Source organism: Aethina tumida, chromosome 1, assembly GCF_024364675.1.
Source record: "Aethina tumida isolate Nest 87 chromosome 1, icAetTumi1.1, whole genome shotgun sequence".
In the NCBI taxonomy this organism is placed as follows: domain Eukaryota; kingdom Metazoa; phylum Arthropoda; class Insecta; order Coleoptera; family Nitidulidae; genus Aethina; species Aethina tumida.
Genome location: NC_065435.1, coordinates 62771632 through 62791397, shown reverse-complemented (window position 1 = coordinate 62791397; position 19766 = coordinate 62771632). Strand labels below are relative to the sequence as shown.

At 31.2% G+C, this 19766-nt stretch overlaps 3 protein-coding genes across 5 annotated transcripts; 1 reads left to right on the top strand and 2 right to left on the bottom strand.

Moving 5' to 3' along the window:
• Window positions 1–1650: 1650 nt before the first annotated feature.
• On the top strand, window positions 1651–5004 carry LOC109605821 (tRNA (cytosine(34)-C(5))-methyltransferase). The gene is made up of 9 exons (XM_020022423.2): window positions 1651–1790; window positions 1854–1937; window positions 1988–2365; window positions 2966–3205; window positions 3259–3371; window positions 3427–3614; window positions 3674–3818; window positions 3877–4670; window positions 4728–5004. The coding sequence occupies exons 1-9, from the start codon at window positions 1737–1739 to the stop codon at window positions 4832–4834; spliced, it is 2103 nt and encodes a 700-aa protein (XP_019877982.1). The 5' UTR covers window positions 1651–1736; the 3' UTR covers window positions 4835–5004.
• A 136-nt stretch (window positions 5005–5140) lies between these two features.
• Window positions 5141–9999, bottom strand: LOC109605811 (centrosomal protein of 104 kDa). Of its 2 annotated transcripts, XM_020022411.2 has the most exons (13): window positions 9838–9999; window positions 8808–8972; window positions 8532–8755; window positions 8260–8473; window positions 7998–8209; window positions 7658–7938; window positions 7258–7605; window positions 7061–7198; window positions 6836–6967; window positions 6564–6777; window positions 6191–6486; window positions 5884–6131; window positions 5141–5825 (listed from the first exon to the last, which is right to left on the bottom strand). In XM_020022411.2, the coding sequence occupies exons 1-13, from the start codon at window positions 9875–9877 to the stop codon at window positions 5671–5673; spliced, it is 2667 nt and encodes an 888-aa protein (XP_019877970.2). In that variant the 5' UTR covers window positions 9878–9999; the 3' UTR covers window positions 5141–5670. The 2 variants fall into 2 exon arrangements, with proteins under 2 accessions (XP_019877970.2, XP_049826748.1); XM_049970791.1 differs by lacking the exon at window positions 6836–6967.
• A 149-nt stretch (window positions 10000–10148) lies between these two features.
• Window positions 10149–18190, bottom strand: LOC109605342 (uncharacterized). Of its 2 annotated transcripts, none has more exons than XM_020021928.2 (15): window positions 18053–18190; window positions 17725–17927; window positions 17518–17670; window positions 13795–14039; window positions 13548–13737; window positions 13317–13495; window positions 13120–13267; window positions 12934–13065; window positions 12780–12880; window positions 12505–12688; window positions 12044–12349; window positions 11679–11993; window positions 11066–11625; window positions 10725–11014; window positions 10149–10476 (listed from the first exon to the last, which is right to left on the bottom strand). In XM_020021928.2, the coding sequence occupies exons 1-15, from the start codon at window positions 18082–18084 to the stop codon at window positions 10341–10343; spliced, it is 3174 nt and encodes a 1057-aa protein (XP_019877487.2). In that variant the 5' UTR covers window positions 18085–18190; the 3' UTR covers window positions 10149–10340. The 2 variants fall into 2 exon arrangements, with proteins under 2 accessions (XP_019877487.2, XP_049826701.1); XM_049970744.1 differs by having other exon boundaries at window positions 10338–10476; window positions 10710–11014.
• Window positions 18191–19766: the final 1576 nt, after the last annotated feature.

The window sequence follows — 19766 nt, the reverse complement described above, 5'->3', positions numbered from 1 at the left end:
TATTATAATTATGAACTAGAGGATCGTTGTATCAATCCTTATTTTATTTTTACAAACCACGATAATGAACTGAATTAAGTTAAAGTTTTACATTACCTTTTGTTGCTTTATAATTATCCATAATCTGGTTTTATCAAAATCAAAGAAAAGTAGCATTCCTGAACTAAGTCAGTTTCAAAATCAATAATATTAATAATATTAATAATAACATTTAGTTACACAGACAAAAAATATAATAATAATTAATTTAAAAAATTGAGAAAAATTATTAAATTTAATTTGTAATATTTAAACTCTATTGGAATATTTTCAAAATTCATAATCATAAAAGTATATTTTATAAAGCGTGTGGTAATTTTTCATATATAGTCCTTGAAATATTCAGTATACCGTATTATACTAAAATGTCGTAATTTTTGTTAAATTTTCGAGACTCTTTTTCTCCAAATTTGTTGCCCCCTAAAATCTGCCACCCTAGGCTTCAGCCTACTCAGCTTGCTGGTAAATCCGCCACTGTTTTGCCAAGTGAGAGATACGCCTTATGTACCATTTTATTTGGTGGAGGCAGAATTATGGCGTGGGGAGTCATTTTGTTAACAGCACAGTTAACAGTTGATGCTGAACGTCAGATTCACATATTGGCCCAAATTTTTACCAATGAAGGATTAATGCTCGACCACATACTGTTCAGTTGGTCCAAAATTGTTTTGCTTCGGTTGGAATTGGTACTATGACCTGCCCAGCACACCGTCCAGACCTTAACCCCATCGAACATATCTGAGACATGCTTGGGAAACGACAAACCGCCCCAAGAAATTTGGGATAATCTAGATCAAAACTACATACGAACACTGATTTTGAGTATGAACATATGGTGTGAAGTTGTAATTCTAAATGCAGGTGAAATTACCCAATATTAAACAAAATTATTTAATTTACATAAAAATCGGGATTTATTAATTTTCTTTTTACTTAAAATTTAGAATAATTGGGAAAGAAAAACATTTTTATATTTCCCATTTTCAGAAAATATTAATGATCAATTATTATTGTTGTGGTGCGTTAATTTTTTGAAGCACCGTATTAAATAGGGGTTCCATTTTGTTTTTTCCCACTGCCAAGGTCAATAATTAACATTATTAATTCAAATAAATTGCATAAAATATTTTCACCCTGCTTCAAAATTGTACGTATAATTAAAAAATGCAGTAATATTTAACTATGAGCCACAACAAGCATTGCAATATAATTGGGAATGAAAAACTTTTCCAATTTCCCAATTTATTAAAACAATAAAATGGATGCCTGGTGTGGCACCCTTAAACATTGAGACCTGACAATTTGATTATGTATTTCGTTTATACGGATCTTCGATGATAATCATATAATATGTGCCCATCAGACAAATTTTATTAACAATAATTTCATTGAAATAAATCAAACAATAACTTACCAGAGAACTCAACAATACTCAAACAATTACGCACTTGTTGAAACAAGGCAACATCTTCTAATTGACGAAAAGTAAAGGTGGAAACAAATGAAGAACGATTTCAAATTTTCGTTCGCTTAAATTGGTAACCTTGACGTAAAACATGTGTGAAAAAAAAACTACACAGTGCAGGGGACGAAGAAGAAGAAGAAAAAAAACATAACCTTATATTAGGTTAGAAGTGTTTAGGTGTAAATAGAGGAAAACGTGTTTTTGGTTCAAGATTTTTTCCATTATAAGAATTATGGGTCGCCGCAAAGCAGGTTTTGTAAAAAATCATCGTTTCAGACATAAGAAGGTACAGAGACCGGTCGAAATTATCAAAATTTAATTTTAAATAACCAACATCAAAATATTTTAGGACCAAAACACCGAAAACAATGAAGTGAGAAAACCTTATATAGATATCGTCAGAGAAAATGAAAAATTCGTCCAGTACTACAAGGTAAAAACCTCAAACATTAAAATTATACCACCTAATTTAATTTCTTTCAGACTGTTGGCATATGTAAGGATGATGAATTTGAGCAATTCATCTCGACAATGAAAACAGACTTGCCAGCAACATTCAGAATCACTGGGTCAAAGGGTGTGGCATCAAAATTATTAGAAATTGTTGAAACTCAACTGATTAAAGAATGTGTTAATCAAACTGATGAAAATGAAAAAGCGCCAAATATATTTCCATTACCCTGGTATCCAAATAAGCTGGCATGGCAGATGGAACTCACTCGAAAGGATATTAGAAGATGTGAAGCATATTATAAGTTGCACAATTTTCTAATTTCTGAAACGGAACATGGAACTATTTCCAGACAGGAGACTGTCAGTATGATTCCACCATTGGTGTTGGATGTACAATCACATCATAAAGTAAGTTTAATTTTTATTTATTATGACCAATTTTATAATCAAATTAAAAAAGATATGTTGAAAACTTTTGGAACATTACAAATAATGATGGGAAATGTTACAATATATTTACTAAATAAATACACTCAACAGTTGAAAGAATTTATTTGATAAATTTTGATTTTTGAAGTAGTTTTTCATGCTTGTTTATTTTATTGTAATATTAATATGGTTCTTATAAAATATTAAGTATATAATTTATTTTAAATTTTCATAATAGTATTATATTATGGACTATCAAATAATATTGAGTACCAAATAGAAAATCCTTAGTGAATGGATTGTATTGATTAAATTATGTTCAAATAATTAAAATACATTTTTTTATTTCATTAAACTTACATTTTGATTATGCACTACTTGAAATACCTACTAGTAACTCAAATAGTTTATCTTTCAAATACTTTAATAGTGTCCATCCTTAGTTACAACTTTAAAAATTTATACTAAATTATGTTAGAAAGAACATATTCAACTGATCATGAACACAGTGGGCTACAAACCTATATTTGTAATATAAAATAAACCTTTACTTTTCAACTCTATTAGCATGAACTTTAGATTTTAGATATGTGTGCAGCACCTGGTTCTAAAACAGCCCAATTGTTAGAGCTGTTACATGCCAATGATGATCCAATTCCATCAGGATATGTTATAGCAAATGATGTGGATAATAAGAGGTGTTACATGTTGGTTCACCAAGCTAAAAGATTAAACTCGCCCTGTGTTGCTATCATTAATCATGATAGTGCTATTTTACCTAACATGACTGCAACTTTGCCAGATGGGTCAACTGAACAGGTACTGTTTGTTGGCGGAACTAAATAGAAAAATGTTAATATTATTTTTCTCAGGTGCAATTTGATAGAATTTTATGTGATGTACCCTGTTCTGGTGATGGTACACTAAGGAAAAATCCTGACATATGGATGAAGTGGACACCAGCTAATGGCCTGAACTTACATGGGTATATTAAATTTGAATAATTGTTTTAACAGTTTTTATTTATTATAACATTTTAGAATCCAGAGTAGAATCTTAAGACGTGGCATAGAACTTTTGGCAGTAGGAGGCAAAATTGTTTATTCTACTTGTTCTTTGAATCCCATCGAGAATGAGTCTGTGATACATCGCTTATTAGCTGAAACTGATGGTGCTGTAGAATTAGTAGATGTAAGCAGTGATTTGCCTGGTTTAGTCTACACTCCAGGTATAACAATTTCAAAAATGCATATTGTGTTAACAACATTAAATTGTTTAAAATTTTAGGCATGGAAGAATGGATGGTTGCAAGTAGAAATCTTGAGTTTTATAAGAGCTTTGATGAGGTAGATGAAAAGTGGAAAACTACGATCAGACCACAAATGTTTCCACCAAAACCAGAGGACAGAGAGAAATATAAGTTAAACAGATGGTGTGTATAAATATATTAAAGTTATTATAAAATAATTACGTGTATATTTCGATTTTAGCATTAGGATATTGCCTCATCAACAGAATACTGGTGCATTCTTCGTTGCGGTCTTAAAGAAGATAAAACCTTTGAATGCAAAGGAGAGGCCAGCTAAGTCAGCCGAAGAGGAAGCTAAAAGGGCTGAAGAAGAAGCAAAGAAACGCGAAAACGAAGACAGGCTTCCTGAGAATCAGAGGAAACGTAGAAGGAAGGAGGGATACAGAGAAGATCCATTTGTGTACTTCCCAGAAAATGAACCAGTGTGGCAAGATATTAAAAAGTTTTACGATATATCAGACGATTTTGACGCCAAGTGTCTCTTAACTAGGTGTAAAGAAGGCAAAAAGAAAAATATTTATTTAACATCTGAAGCCCTCAGAGATTTGGTTGTGAATAACCAAGGAAATATTAAACTTATTAACACTGGTGTTAAAGCATTTGTCAGATGTGACAATAAAAATATGAAATGTGCATTCAGAATTGCGAATGACGGTTTGGAAAGTATTTATCCTTACATTGGTGAGGACAGGAAAATAAATATTCCAAAGGAAGATCTTATTACACTTCTAATGAATGATACACCTGAGAAATCACCCCCAATTACATCATTATCACAGAATATTCAAGATCAACTAAAAGATTTAAGTCCCGGTAGTTGTGTGTTGCTGTACAAAGAAAAACTTGCAAACAGTGATAACTTCCTGGTTATTAATATTAGTGGATGGAGAGGAACCACATCTCTCAGATGTTATATGTCTAAACATAGCACAGTCCATTTATTGAGGTTGTTGGGAGGAGACATTTCAAAATATGGTAAGAAAACCATACTATCTGAATAAATTATTATTAATGTTATTATAAATCTTGTAGATGTCAACAAATTTAAGAAGGCAGAGGAAGAATCTAAGGATGAAGATGCAAAGGAGACCGTAAATGTGGAAACAAATAGTGTTGAAGAGGTACCAGTAAAACAATAATTATTTTTATCTGTATTTATTTGGACGTTTTAAATAGATTAAGTTTTCAAAGTATTGTATACTTTGTCTATACAATTCATTGACATTAGTTAAGAAAATATCAAAAAAATGTTTATTAAAAAAACTAATGTGAAACTTATTTTAATAATAATACTATAAAGGTTTCGAATTATATGGGTTTTATTCAACCTACCTATATCAGTAAAAAATAAAATTTTACTTTTGGGCGGGTGTTCATACTGTAATTGTAATTCTAAATTTAAATTGTGGACACAATTAAAATATCGTTTAGGACTTACTGGACAAGTTTTACGTTCTAAAAATTGCAAATAAACAATTTAAATAATATCACAAAATATTGCACTAATACATAATTACTCAGTTGCAAATACATTAATAAGAAACAAGTAAAGCACAGCCAGTTTCTATGTGTGACGAATATTGTATTAGAATATTGTGCAAGAGATATCAAATACAGGAATCATAATGTAGATTTTTAAATTTTTACTAATTCAATCACATGAGTTAGGTAATACCATGAAAATCAGACTATTCAGTGAAAATTATTCTTAAAAGAAACTGAGCATATTGTTTGATAATTTAATTAAAGTTTCAATTTTTTAAATTGACACATTTTTAATTGATTCATTCATTTGGTGTTCATTAATCCTTACTGTGGAGTTAATCAAGTTTAAAATAAGAATATTATAGAAGCAGTTAGATGAAAAACATAAATAAATATTTTAACGAACTACCTCATAAATATCAATTTAAACAATGTTATTTACGTATTCTGCGTTATCCAAATTACGATTCCCGACAAATTTCAAAACGATTCATCCTTGAATAACGACTTGCTTATGAACTGTCGTCTTCACCCTGGTGTGCCTGGTACACGGTTTGTTCCCCATAAAATGCTTCCGCCAACAAAACTCTTCATCCTCCAGATTCTCGTGACACAGGGGGCATCTGTTGCACCCTTCAGTCAACTCTGAAACAATAAATTTCACTAAACTGAAGTCCCGGTGTTGAACTACTAATCAATTTACCAGTACACTCCGTAGAATGATTTTGTATTTCGTCGATCCGAATTGCCTCTGAACATTGCGAACATTGCGTGTAATCTTGGTGCTTTTCACATTCAACAAGTAGATGTTCAGTCAATGTGGCGACTTCCACCACTTGACTGCACTCCTTGCAACGCACCAACATTGGACACGTTCTCCAATAATGCGAATTCATGGAATTGCTCACCGCCAAGATGGTAGCTTCCAATTGATTACAGAATATGCACTGCCTACAAGTCCGAATAAAATTTATTACTGTCATTATGTACAATCAATTTTTCTAGCTTACTTATCATCTTCTTCCTTTTGAGAATTATTACTAGGCGTCGATATACCGCTAGCGGAGCTAGAGCTTTGTCTCTCGTGCTCATTTTTTATGCCATTATTGATTAGATGCCCTCCACTTAGGCTTTTTGATATTTTATTGGTGGGGTTAACGTCGTATGAAGCAATGTTTGTAGTGCTGGGACATTTCGTTAGCTCTGTTTTTTCATTTGATATAGGCTCAGGGCTGAAGCAATCCGGGTTTGTAGTCATTGAACATTGTTGAATTAGCCGGTTTCTCTCCAACATCTCCTTTTTTCTCTAGACAATTGATACAATTTGTTTTAGAACAAAGGCAGTTTTCAAATAACATAATCTCGTTTAAACATGATACTAACCTGTAAATCGATTTTATCGAATTCATGAAATAGCTGTCGATAAAGTAAGTTCCTTCTGGTAATGTCGTCGTCAGGAGGCAGTTGTTTCCTTACCAATCGGGGATTGACTTTGTAAACCAATACCAATATTCTCTCTGATACTTTTCGTACAGCTTCAGCTGGATGATGCAGTCCACTTGATCCGAACTCTGACAGTGTTCTACAAGTCAATCCACTACAAAAATATTGGCGATATTCCCCAACACCTTACTCGGTTTTCACTTATGTATTACCTCTGTTTGTCCGATGATATTCCATGATTTATGATCAGTTGTTCGACCATTTCTGCTCTACTTAATGCTAGCCTAGGATGAGTACTGCTACTAACGGGTCTACTTAAATGAACTGGTATAATGTGAAGGTCTCTATAAAAACAAAACAAAAAAATGAATATCTAAAACCATCTCTAAACGTTGGAAAATGAGTACAACGCTAATAAATGTTGTATGACAGCTTACCTTACGTTTTTACAATCGGCCATCGTTAAAATTGTATGTACGGCCATATGATGGATTCTGGCACTGGTGTCACCCGATTTTGTCAACAATTCAGGCAATAATTTATCAACACTCCTGGCAACTTCAGTGGGAGTCACCCTATTAAGAGAAGAAGTGAAACTACCATCCTTAAGATTGAACATAATTATTGTACTTACCTCCCAGGAACGAATTGGGTGAAATACAATCTAATAACTTCGTTAGCCAAGTTGTATACAGAAAAAACCTTGTCTCTCAAGGCTCTATGTAATAAAAATATCGCAGCTCTTCCAGTCTTATTAGCGGTATGCATTCTGTTTTTGTCATAGCTCAACAAGTCGTCCTTCAACTTATTCAAGCCGTCCTCTTTATCACAATAATTTTTCGAGTAAAACTTTTCTACAAGATCATTACCAAATACTAGAATAGGAAGTGCGGCCTGCTTCTTCTCCCTTTCAGTCAGCTTAGACTGGACTTTTACATCCGCATCCATTTGACATTCCCTAAGAAATTCGTTAGTATGGGAACTGAAAATGTAATAATTAGCATTAGATTGGCAAGCATTTTGATTATATTTACTGTCTTAGAGCCGGCAAAGGTTTTTCCTCATACATTTCGTATGTGGATTTAGTGATAGATCCAGCTGATTTGTTCCGCCTTCTGAACGATCCCCTATTCTGCATGTTAGTGGGGCTCCCCATATTCGGCGAATTTCGTTTGGGACTTTGATGTCTCGGAAGTAAAGGTGAACCGTGATTTTGATTAGGTGAGCTGGCCCTTTTGTCTGACCGCATCAACGTAGGAGAAAGCAAATTTCTTGAGTCTGCCTCATCTGCACATTCATCGTTCTTATGACAAATCTAAAAGAATATTAATTCAGAATAACCGTTTATGATTTGTATATTTCAATGTTCATTACCCCGTTAATTTCTAGAAGCTGATCAACACCAACTGCTTGGTATACTTTGTTCCTGAATTCATCCATCTGCATCTTCTTCTGCCTTGCCCTTTCGTAATCTTCTTTCTCTATGGCGTGCCTCTTCTCCAATTCATACTTTCCAAGTTTTTCTCCGGCAGTTTTCAGGCTCAACATAGCATGCTTCAGTTTTCTGGCGTATTCAAATCGCTCGCCTAAAAAAGCGGCATTAACTAAAGCTTTTACAAATTAAATTTTTATTTACTTATCACAGCCAAATGCTTTTTGATTTCCATTTCCCTAATTATTTTTGCTACATCTGTATCGACGTACATTATAAAATATAAATCGTCGTAAGGTGAGGTGTACTCAGGATTGTTGAGAATTGCCTGTAGCTTATCTTCGGTGGTACCCTCAGCATTAGATAACCTTCGTGTTTCCACATCCATTCCCAATATATTGATTGCGATTAAACTCACCTAAAAGAGTTATTTTAGCAATTATATAGTGTCTAGTTTGAATTGAATCAATATTTACTTGGTTGTTGACGTTGAATTCATTTTTGTGGTTTTCATAAAGTACTAATTTTATGAACGACGCCCTATGGGCTGGAACATTAGCAGATTTTAGTTCTCTGCTGTTAAAATTGGCAGTCACATTATCAGATAAAAGTATGTAACCGACATATTCCCAATTGATATTGGCCACATCTTCAACCGTGTTCGTATCGTCGTTGCTGTAGTACAAGTCCACTTGAGTTGCTGCAACATAATACGTGAACGAAAGACGATGAAATAAATATTTTACGCTCACGAATTAAGTGTTGGTGTGCTAAGATCTGTACGCAATCCAATATGCATCTTTTGTGCAATTTAATAATGATTTCCTGTGGATATTCGCAATTTTTCGCTGACTGCCACCCTTTGACACATGGTCCATGAGTGTTGAATTCTGTGGAACGGAATTTGGAGTCTTCACCTAGAATATATTTTGATTTCGTGTTAGCAATTTGCCTTAACGAAGCTGCGTGTTCTGAGGTCGAATTTTATTGAAGTCAATCAACAGTAACGTCAACATGAGTTCAATCATTTACATATCTATTTAAATAGACTAGCCGGGTCAATAAATTAGCTACTGGTTTCAATATTTATTGAGTATTATTTTGTCATTTTGTTTTTTATACAAAACAAAGTATACATAAACTTTTGTTATTGTATAAAGCACATGTGTCGGTGACTAAATGTAATGTAAATATGGTAAAACTTGAAAAAAAAAATGACTACGTATCCAATTTTTAGGTATTAACAGGTAGAGGTGATTACTTGTTCCTACAACCATACAAATCGATTCAAGTGCATTAATTATTAGTGTTTAAATTATTGATGTGTGGTATAAATTAAAATGAGCAATAGAAAACTTTAATGTTGGTTATAACACCAATTAACATATAAGTTAACAAAACTGTAGCTTAAAGTGATAATGGGTTTAAACGTAAAATTATTAATTTCTCAATACCTCTATTTTGGAACGTTTTCATTTTCATTTTCCATATGTTTACTTTTGTAAATAATACATATATGATGTTTGTTGATTTTTTAAAATGATTTTCGAGAGTATGTTCGTTGTAATTACACAAATAATTAAAATTTATATATTTGTTTATTTATCCGATTTGGTTTTAAATAATGAACTTGACAGTGTATTGTTGCGTACGAAATTAACATAGATGAGCGTAACTCACAATTAAATTAATTTGACCTTTTTTTAAACGCATGCATGTGTCCTGGTACAATTACTAATCAAGCCCATAAACATTAACGAACAAACCCATGAAATCACTTACTCGTTACGTAAACAACGCTGAAGTCGAACTTCTTGGGCATGTTTGTATCCCGCACCAGCTATATATCACGCCCGCACCATTGACGAAAGCTTTTTCACTATCCACATTTTCTGGATGTTTCCATTCGAATTAAAAAAAACCGACGGTATTGTCAAATCTCACGTGGTTAGGGAAATTTTATTTAGGTCATTATTGTGGAAATATTGATTTGCGCGAGCTGGAACAGCGCGCGCATTTTCCTGTTTCCACTGTCATACGCAAGAAATCAATTATGGTTGTTAATGCACTCGAGAAAATAAAACAACTTATTTTATACGAGACAATTTTAATTATTAAAACATAATTAGTAGTACATTATATGAACTGAATGGCTAATAAATATTCGATTTAAACACAGTTTTTTTATTATTATAAACTACATAAGTAAAAACGAAAGTCTGTATTAGTATCTACAGATGTTATCACAGACAGATAAGTACAGGTAAACTACATATATGGCAAAGCTACTTATGAAGAAGTTTATCGTAAGTAAAATTTGTAACGCTATTTTCTTCACAATCTTCAAATGGCAGTGATTCATAAACGTTGTCTTGAGGTTCATTGGTCTTTATCGGCCTATTCCTTCGTTTTTTAATATACCTAGAAGACATTAAAGTGTATACTCAATTACGATACCACTTGTTAAAAAAAAAACAATAGTGTAAGATTCGGAATTTACTGATTTCAATGAGTTACAGAAACCGCCAAACAATATACATGCATACAGCATATGTAACATAAAGCGTAAACTTACCAGAGGCATAAATCATGGTAAGCATCATCACATGCAACATCCTCGTGTTTGGTGATTTAATAAAAATTTCGAAACTTACCAGCACCAAACTTACCAATAGGTAAATAGTCCTATAGGTACAACCAGTAGCAAAAATAACAGTGCGTAAAGATGTTGATGGCTGGAACCTGATGAAGCAGCTTTCGATTCCGGTTTGCAGCTCTGCGTGACGGCTGTTTCGTAAAACATAACATCATGATCCGAATTTCTGTATCTATTGGTAACTATGAAGGTAAAACAATACTTGGTGTCGGGCTTCAGAGGTTTGTTATCGACATCTAACGTTATTTTGTCCAATTCATCAGCCTCTCCTATTACTATAGTCTTAGAAGTATTTGATGTAATCTATAAATATAAAAAATAGTTTCAAATCGTTATTTTTAAATTGGTTGTTACCTTGATACTCTTTGAGATCCAAGTGTCCCCAATAAAATGGCACAAATTGTCTGAGATCTTCTTCGGAAATTTATTCAAATTCACATTTATGCCTTTGTTGAAATCCTGGACAATTACAGTCAAATTGTAATACTCTAATCTTCTGTCCAAGGAAGGTAACTTAAAAGTTACCGTAGAATCACATTTACTTAACAAAGTTGGGCTTTGATCAATATGATCCCCAATATTATCAGTTTTCACTACAGCCCTAGCCAATCCACTTTTAAAGCCTTTATTTATTGCTTGAACAGTCAAATCATAGCTAGTACTAAATGGCAAATACTTAATCTGATATGTGTATTCCGCTTGATACGAATTATTAAAAATTTTCATAACTTCATGAATAATCTCGTGTTCTTTAGTTACGCTATTTTTCTTGGTACTATTCAAATTTATGTGAAACGAAGTAATTGTGCTATTTTGATAATAAGGATGTAGCCAGGACACATTTAAATTGCAATAATCTTCAATTTCTTGACAATCCACAACTTCGTAAGTAATATTTGTCGGAGTTCCAGGAACTGGAATATTTTAAAGCGTGTTGAAAATGTTATTACTTATCTCATTGACTTACTTTTATCCACGGCATACCCAGAAACCACCACTTCTTTACCATACGTTATGGTATTGAAATTCTTCAGACTTACTTTAAAATTATAGTGCTGGAGCTCCATTAAGTTATTTATAGTAAGGCAGTACATGTACGGCCAAATTACACATGGTTTGACATCAAAAAATAATGACTTACATTTCTTAAATGACAGTGCATTACATCTATCAACTCTAATGCCGGATGGAACACCCCTTGTATCTTTGGGTAAGTTGTACCTGAGGAAGGCAATGTTGTTTCCTATTGCGTAAATTTCCAAATTTTCAACGGAAGGAGCAGCTAAAAAATTTATATTAAGTATTAAAATGGGACAAATTATGAACAGTTACCTCCTGAAAGAGTTGTGAAAACTTGCGATAAATCGGTAGTCTTGTGTTCCTGAAAATCATACTCATTTCTTCCTACCCGAACATTTAAATTGTACCGCGTGAACGGTGAAAGACCGTCGATTATATAAGAATTTTCTGTTTTCAGATTTAATTCTTTGGAAAAATTAAGTGTTTTGTTGGTGATAGATAAAGAATAGAAAATGTGACCATAAACGTTTCTACAGTCAATTTTGTCCCAAAACACAGTAACGTACGTTTCATTCGGTTGTGTTTGAATTCCTGGTAGTTCGCTAATGGTTACCTTTTCTAAAAATATTAATTTATTACTTATTAGTTATTCTTCTTTGACCGGAATTACATCATCAATTTAATACAGACATTTCCTTTTCTTTTAAATCAATAACCTTGTGGTTCAAATAGCGAGACAATCATTTCAACTTTACGGTTTAGTTAACATTTACCTTCTTCTAAAGTAGTAACTTGCAATTTTTTATCAACATCATGAAGCGCCGAAGATACAGTAATGTCGTATTTGGTATAGGGTTCCAAGTTTTCTAATGTCATCTGATTATAAGTAGTACTCTTGAACCCATTGGATTTACGTCTTTTAATGTTGTATGGTGGATGTTCACAAATGTCTTTACCCTAAAATAAAGATGTTCCATAACTGTTTTACAGATATACGTTAATGATCCAATATTTTGTCTGAGTTCAATGAAATACTAATAGTTCTTACCTGATAAGTAACAAAATAATTCATTTGATGGTTGGGATCTTCATCTTTCCACATCAACAAAATAGAGTTTTTAGTGGAATTGTGCTCAATATCAGGAAAATCTACAATGAAACAGCAATTTGAATAAAGCCTCCGGATATTTTTCCTTGGCTACCTTTTTCATCATTGTACAACAATTTCTTCGGTCTCCAATTGGGTCTGGACACTAACTGGCAAGATATGGAGTCTTCTTCAGTTTTATTAAGTTTTTTGTCTTGTGCGTAATTTAAGTAAATTATTTTTACTTCTGTAAGAGAATAAAACTGAAATCTTGGAGTAATGATATCCACTTCCTTCTTACCGTTCTCATGGCAAATCCGAATATCATCAATTGCCCAAAATCCCGTTTGATTTACAGAGTAACCTCTCAATTTTGTTTGCACAAATATATCTGTAAATGTATCCTGTATATTTTCCTGTTTTAATTTAATCAACTCCCACTGTGATTCCTGCAATTTCTTAATCAATCATCACTTCTCACAACATATGCAAACTTACTCCTGTTGGACCCACGTGTTTTAAAGTTCTTCTTGTATGGTCCTGGTTAACTGTGTAAAAGATCATTTCGCAGTTTGCGCAAGTGGACACATACAACGATACACACATATTATTTGAAGAAAGTGGAACTCGAGGACCCAAGCGATATGTACCATTTACCTTAGTATATAAAAAGTGATCTATAAAAATTAAGGTTAATAATTTTGTTGGGAAATATTGGAAATTAAATACTTTGATGAACTTTCCACAAAGCTGGATGTTCACTACTCAACATAACGTATATAGGCTTCAAAAATTCTTGATCTTGATAATCAATAACTGTTCTATTCAGAGTGACGTCGATTAAAGTTAGTTGTCCTTTTGCGTTGAAATTTAATATAAAATTTCTCCATTCATCCTCTGAAATTATTTTAGATAATACCTAGAAATTAGTTCGACTTTCAACTTATGGGAAAACATGCAGTTGTGAATAAATTACCTCGTACGAATCAAGCTCAACCGTGGCATTATTCTTTACATTCTTCAGCTCCTTACGCTTTTGTAGCGAGATTGTAAATTGTTCAATGTTTATGTAATAGCAAGGATAATTGTCGGGATTCCAGCCATTGCATATGGATATTTTAACACCATTTTTAGCACGAATTGTTAGGCCAAGGCTAAATATATTCGGAACTTGCACGTCGAAGCTTTTCGTAGCACTCGTAGTGAATATTGTAGGTAAACCTGGCAAAAATATGATCTCGTTACAGTTTCCAGAAATAAAAATTATAATTTTTTTGATTTATTTAAAATATATAATGATATATAGTACATATAAAATCAAATTATATTTCTTTTATGATTTTTTCTTTTATGACAACATTAAAACACACAATGCATAAAATTTTAAACATATATTATTAATTTCATTTATCATTAAATATAATTTTTATAGAAACTACATACAGTAGTGGTTATTATTGAGCAACTTTTTAAAATATTCAATATTTTTACCTTAGCTCTTTTATTTAATATGGACTATTAAAATAATAATATTATTTTATATAGTTTTATAAATTATTATAATTTAAAACAGTTTTATGAAAACTACTGTATTCTTATTCTACGCAATGTTACATATATTTTTCTGAATTGAGCTGAACAAATATAGCAATTTCAATTTTGAAAGTGATTTTTAATGATTAAATTTGTATCATTTAATTTAACATTAACGTATTGTATAATAACTTTTTATAATTTTGACACATTTTCCTGGGATGGACTCCACCATTTTCCTAATATACAAAAAATTTTGAAGTCCAATTTGGCTATAAACATAATCCCGCAAACAATGCTTTGGTCATCTAACCAGTCCGTCACAATTTTTGATTTCTGTTTGGATTTCTTTCGACGATAAAAATATTTATTAAGAGCATCATTTTTTCAATATATATCATATTTTAAATATATAAAAATAAATTTTAGCCACTACTGTATAAACGGGGATTGAAAAATTTTTCTTATTTTTTATTTAATTAAGTTAATAATATTGTTATTGTTTTCTCATAGACCCAATAATGTTATGTAAATATTATTATGGAATTAAGTTCCATACTGCAACAATATTTATGTGTAATTATTCAGAATTTGAAAATTTTTCTGTACGTAAATTTTAGAATTAGTCAATAATATTTTACAAAGAGTTTCCACTTTTTCTTAATTAACTGTAAAATTAATTGAAAGATTTTTCTCTTCTTTTCTCTTTTAATTGATAGTAAAACAAAGCGTTTTAATTTTAATTATTTCCTTAAGCATCCTTAATAAAATAAACTTTTTTCTCCTAATTTTTTATTTAGCACACTTTTACTTTCTTATTATTTGAATTATTAAAATGTTTACACCAAAAATATATCTTACAAACGATAAAATTTGTATTATCATTATAAAAGGCCTAAATAATGACATTAACACTGACAAAATAAACAATTCATAATTTAACATTTATTGAGGTTATTTTAATATTTGTATATAACTATTTCAATTACTGTCAGATTAAACAAATGTTTTTAACACCATATTTTTTTCTACAGAAATGAGTTTTTATTTATCTCAAGTTAAGTTTATTTTTATTATAAGTGGATCGCCATTTTTACTTATAAACTTATCTACATACAGTGAAGCCCACTCAAGAAGAAACACTTCCGTAACTTTTTTATTTATAACTACAACCCTATCTTCTGACATAGGTCTACTATAATATTTTTTATATTAAAAAGAGAAAAATTTATGATTTTTATTAAAAAATCAATTCTCTAATGTATATATCGAAAAAAAAATACATTATGTAGAAACAAATTTTAATAGCCACTAAATAATGTGTTAAATTATTTTTTGACATTTTTAGATGTTTTTGATATTTTATTCAATAGTTTGCTGATCAGAACAAAATTCTTTAGAATTAAATTGTGTCACATACTTAGTTATTTAGTAATTGAAATTCAATGAATTTTTACATAAAAAGTAGTAGTGATTTGTTACTACAATAAGTATTGGTGGAATTAAACAAAAAAGTCTTATTATGGTGTTTTTTATCTATCTAATAATATAATTTTTTAAATATTGTTAGTTAAAATTGGCTTATAAATAAGTTACAATAAATTGCTTCTTATACTTAATCAAAGTGTTTTTATTATTATTTTTGTACGTTAACACCTAGATTAATGTCATCAAAATGTTCTGCTGATTTAAAGCACCCACATTAAAATCAATTATAAATTATGTTAATACATTAACAATTAAATATGTTCTACTTTTTACATTTTTAAATATTCATGTTTACCGACATCTGAACCATATCATTTAATTCGTCACTGAAACCAGTCATTTCTATTTTCGACGTGGATTATTTGAACTGTTATTACTAGCAAACATATGTTGCTTACGGAAAATCTCCCGATGTCAAGATAACAATACCACAGAATATATAGGTAAATTAATTGTAACAATATCACCACAAAAGTAGAAATTAAAACTAAACGGTGAGGATTTTGCCTATTTATCTAGTACTTATAGAATTTTAGTAATAAACAAAAAATTATTGATTTTTAATATAAAATGTATTTTCATTATTTTCCAGTAACACGCAATAGATAGTCTTAAATCCACACCCTGTTATATATTGTAACTAGACGAGATTACTATAATAAATTATAAATAACAATTTCATAATAAACAGTGAATGAATTGATGTTATTAATATAGATCAATACCCACACCATTTTATTCATCAACTAGGAAATAAATAGAATATTCAGTTAATTAGCTTTCTTGTTTAAAAAGATACTTCTACCCAGTGCATTTCAATTAAACTTGTTATTCAAGTATATAGTTACTGTTATCACTTAAAACGACAAGATAGGAGCAAGAAAATATTTAAATGCAGTTTACAACGTTATTAAGGTACCGCACTGAATTATTTAACATTGGCTACTCAACATATAATTAAAATTCAAAAGTAGTCAAAACATAAGCATTTTCAACCTACATAATTAGATATCATTCTTTGAAACACTATAAGTCAAATGTAATACGAGCAGTAAGGTTCATAATTTAATTGTGCCATATGTATAAACACAAGGTATTAATAGAACTGCGAATTCACGAAAAAAAAACTACTAACGAATTAAAAATAATCTAGTCACATGAATAAAAAATGTGATATTACTATGTATATATAGAAAAGTGTGAATAATGGTACTTGAAGTATGACTCGTTAGTGAGTAACTTTTTAATATTGAATAATATATTGAAGCAACTTCGAAGATTATTAGTATATAATCTCGAGACAAATATTGATTGGATATTAAAATATTATAATGTTCCATTATCAATTTTACTACACCTGACTCTATTAAAAAATATATTTAGTTTATGTCATGGTTGATAACAATAAAAACATGGAAAAGTATTAAAAAGACAATTTATGATTTTCTTAACGAGTAAATATAAAAGTAACATATCTGATAACATTTTTTTAACGACTAAGAAAACAATTATTTAATTGTCTAATTACCATATTTACGTAACCCTATGGAAAAAAAATGTTGATATTAATTATGCTTATTAGTTACTATTATATATTACTTTTATTGTCAAAACTAACAATAAGTTAATTTTATAATTGAATTAATTAATGTAATATAATTCAAAATAAAATAAATACCTTCCCATCTATCATCATCAATAAAATCGTAGATTCTTATTGAATCTTCGTCCAGTTGCCAATCCTTTACTCTCCACACCATGTTACAATCATTATTCTTCGAAAAATCACAATCGAACAGGTTTACAGATAAATCCGGTAGGATTTTCTTCGCTGCAATACACCAAAATCACAATTCTGTTCGTCACTTCAACCTTTCCAACTTACTTAGTCTTGGGGAATCGTCTTCACTTTCTGGTATGGGATAGATCCATCCCACCCCTTGGTATCTTTCAACCTCCTGCGCCAGACAGATCGGTTTGGGTTTGCCATTATGTTTCTTCAATATATAAGTCAAATTTATTGCTCCAGTTTGGGAAACGAATGGCAAGACCAGTAAAAGCACCGTGAATATCAACATTTTCTTACGTCTAAAATGTACATATCCCTATATCACTGCTTCAACACACTGATTATGTTGTTTACTTCTGTGCGGTAATCATTGTGTAAGAAAGGTTTATCAGTTGCGTAATCGCTGTGTTCGCGGGGCACTTACTTGTTCTGGACTAATTTCCGATAGATATTCATAATTCGTTCACAGCATGCATTTTATTGTTGTCGTTTATTAGCTGTATAAATAGAATGGTCCTTGACGAGGCAACATCATTGCTCCGAATAGTCGGGCATGATCAAAAGAGGGGGGCATTTGAATAATTCTGTTGTTGTGAACAGGTTGCTTTAACATCCAAGATATACAACCGAGTCGACAAAGAGTTAGTAAACGTGGTAGATTAATGCGGTATAATCTCAACAATCTGCTATTTCTCAACCTGTTAATGTTTGTTTAACAATAAACTGGTTGCTGTAGCAGACGTTTAACTTTGTTTACATCTCAGAAAATAAACTTGCACTAATTTTGTAAAATATATATTGAGATTAAGAAAGCAATTGGGTTTTGATAGCAGTAGCATTTCGGCATATTTCGCAGAATGCAGAATTACAACAAGTAGTTTGCGCAGTTCCAGCCATGGTTGCAGAAATCCAAATTGATGTAGAAATAGAATGAAAAACGGTTCTTAAATATCGTATCATCACAGTTTAATATATTCTGTGTTGTGTTCATTAAATCCCAAGTGCTTTTAAGAACGTTTTCTTTGATTATTATGACTATGTCGTTAGTAAAATCGAGATATTTAATTCATAGAATATTATTTTAATCGAACCTGCTTACATCTTTACAAACTTAAGATTTAGCAAGCACTCTTTAATAATATTTGTTGAAATGCAATCGAAAGTTTAATATTCAGGAAAATTACCAAGGTATATTTTCTTTTCATTTTACTTCATCTCATGTTGAATTATTAAAATGGAACTAGTAAATGTAGAAAGAGTAGGGAAAAGTGGTATTACAGCGATGAGGTACTTCGAAGGTTTTTACAATATTCTTATGACGTCCCGAAAACACAGATGATCCTATAGATAGCAGAGAAGATTTATAAATACAAATATATAATAATAATCCATTTTATTATTTAGATTTTTTCGAGATCATTATCACTATCACTCAATTTTTTCTGAAAAACTCGATATGTATGTTAATGAATTTTAATATTGGATATTTGTACCTCTACTCTCAAATTGCTGTCTTACACCATATTTTCATACTGAAAATCAGTGTTCGAATTTTATTTTCCTCTAGATTATCCCAAATTTCGACCAGAACACACTTCTCCCAAGATGTTAGAATGATTTGATTAGTCCCTTAATGGTCTCTTAACACTTTGAAGAGCGCATGGACCACCGATGGATCACTACGCAACAACATTGCCGTGCACACCGGTGGGCATGATTTAAATACAATTTATGTACAGTTGAGATACTGCAAATCAAGGGGTTTGTCTACTTCAAATTATTGTACACTAAAAAAATATTTAAAAAATAATATACGTAATTAACAATAAGAAAAATGCCGGTCCCTGCGAGAGAAATACGATTTTGCAATGCGATCTTCAACGTGTTAAGCATGCCTCACATGTGGTTAGGGTCTGGAGTGCGGTCGGACCAGGCCATAGAAAACCTAAGACCAGTCGATACCACCAATCCCAAATTCATGAATCACATGAAGGGTGTGTGGTCAAGCAATATCCTACATTACTAAAAAAATGGACGAATATAAGGAGCACATGACACGACATATTCTTCCAGAATGACCAAAATATATCCCTCAGCATTAAAATTATTAGTCTCAAATAAGTCGAAACGTAATGACT

What these genes read in the sequence shown, in the direction of transcription:
- LOC109605811 (XM_020022411.2), bottom strand. Translation starts at nt 9,877, where the DNA reads ATGCCCAAGAAGTTCGACTTCAGCGTTGTTTACGTAACGA. An exon ending in AAAGCATTTGGCTGTGATAA is followed by an intron (nt 8,210 to 8,259) that starts GTAAATAAAAAT and finishes CCGCTTTTTTAG; the next exon opens with GCGAGCGATTTGAATACGCC. An exon ending in GCCGATTGTAAAAACGTAAG is followed by an intron (nt 6,968 to 7,060) that starts GTAAGCTGTCAT and finishes TTGTTTTTATAG; the next exon opens with AGACCTTCACATTATACCAG.
- LOC109605342 (XM_020021928.2), bottom strand. Translation starts at nt 18,084, where the DNA reads ATGAATATCTATCGGAAATTAGTCCAGAACAA. An exon ending in GTTGTACAATGATGAAAAAG is followed by an intron (nt 12,881 to 12,933) that starts GTAGCCAAGGAA and finishes GTTTCATTGTAG; the next exon opens with ATTTTCCTGATATTGAGCAC. An exon ending in TTTCACAACTCTTTCAGGAG is followed by an intron (nt 11,994 to 12,043) that starts GTAACTGTTCAT and finishes TAAATTTTTTAG; the next exon opens with CTGCTCCTTCCGTTGAAAAT.
- LOC109605821 (XM_020022423.2), top strand. Translation starts at nt 1,737, where the DNA reads ATGGGTCGCCGCAAAGCAGGTTTTGTAAAAAATCATCGTTTCAGACAT. An exon ending in AATTCGTCCAGTACTACAAG is followed by an intron (nt 1,938 to 1,987) that starts GTAAAAACCTCA and finishes AATTTCTTTCAG; the next exon opens with ACTGTTGGCATATGTAAGGA. An exon ending in TGGTTTAGTCTACACTCCAG is followed by an intron (nt 3,615 to 3,673) that starts GTATAACAATTT and finishes TTAAAATTTTAG; the next exon opens with GCATGGAAGAATGGATGGTT.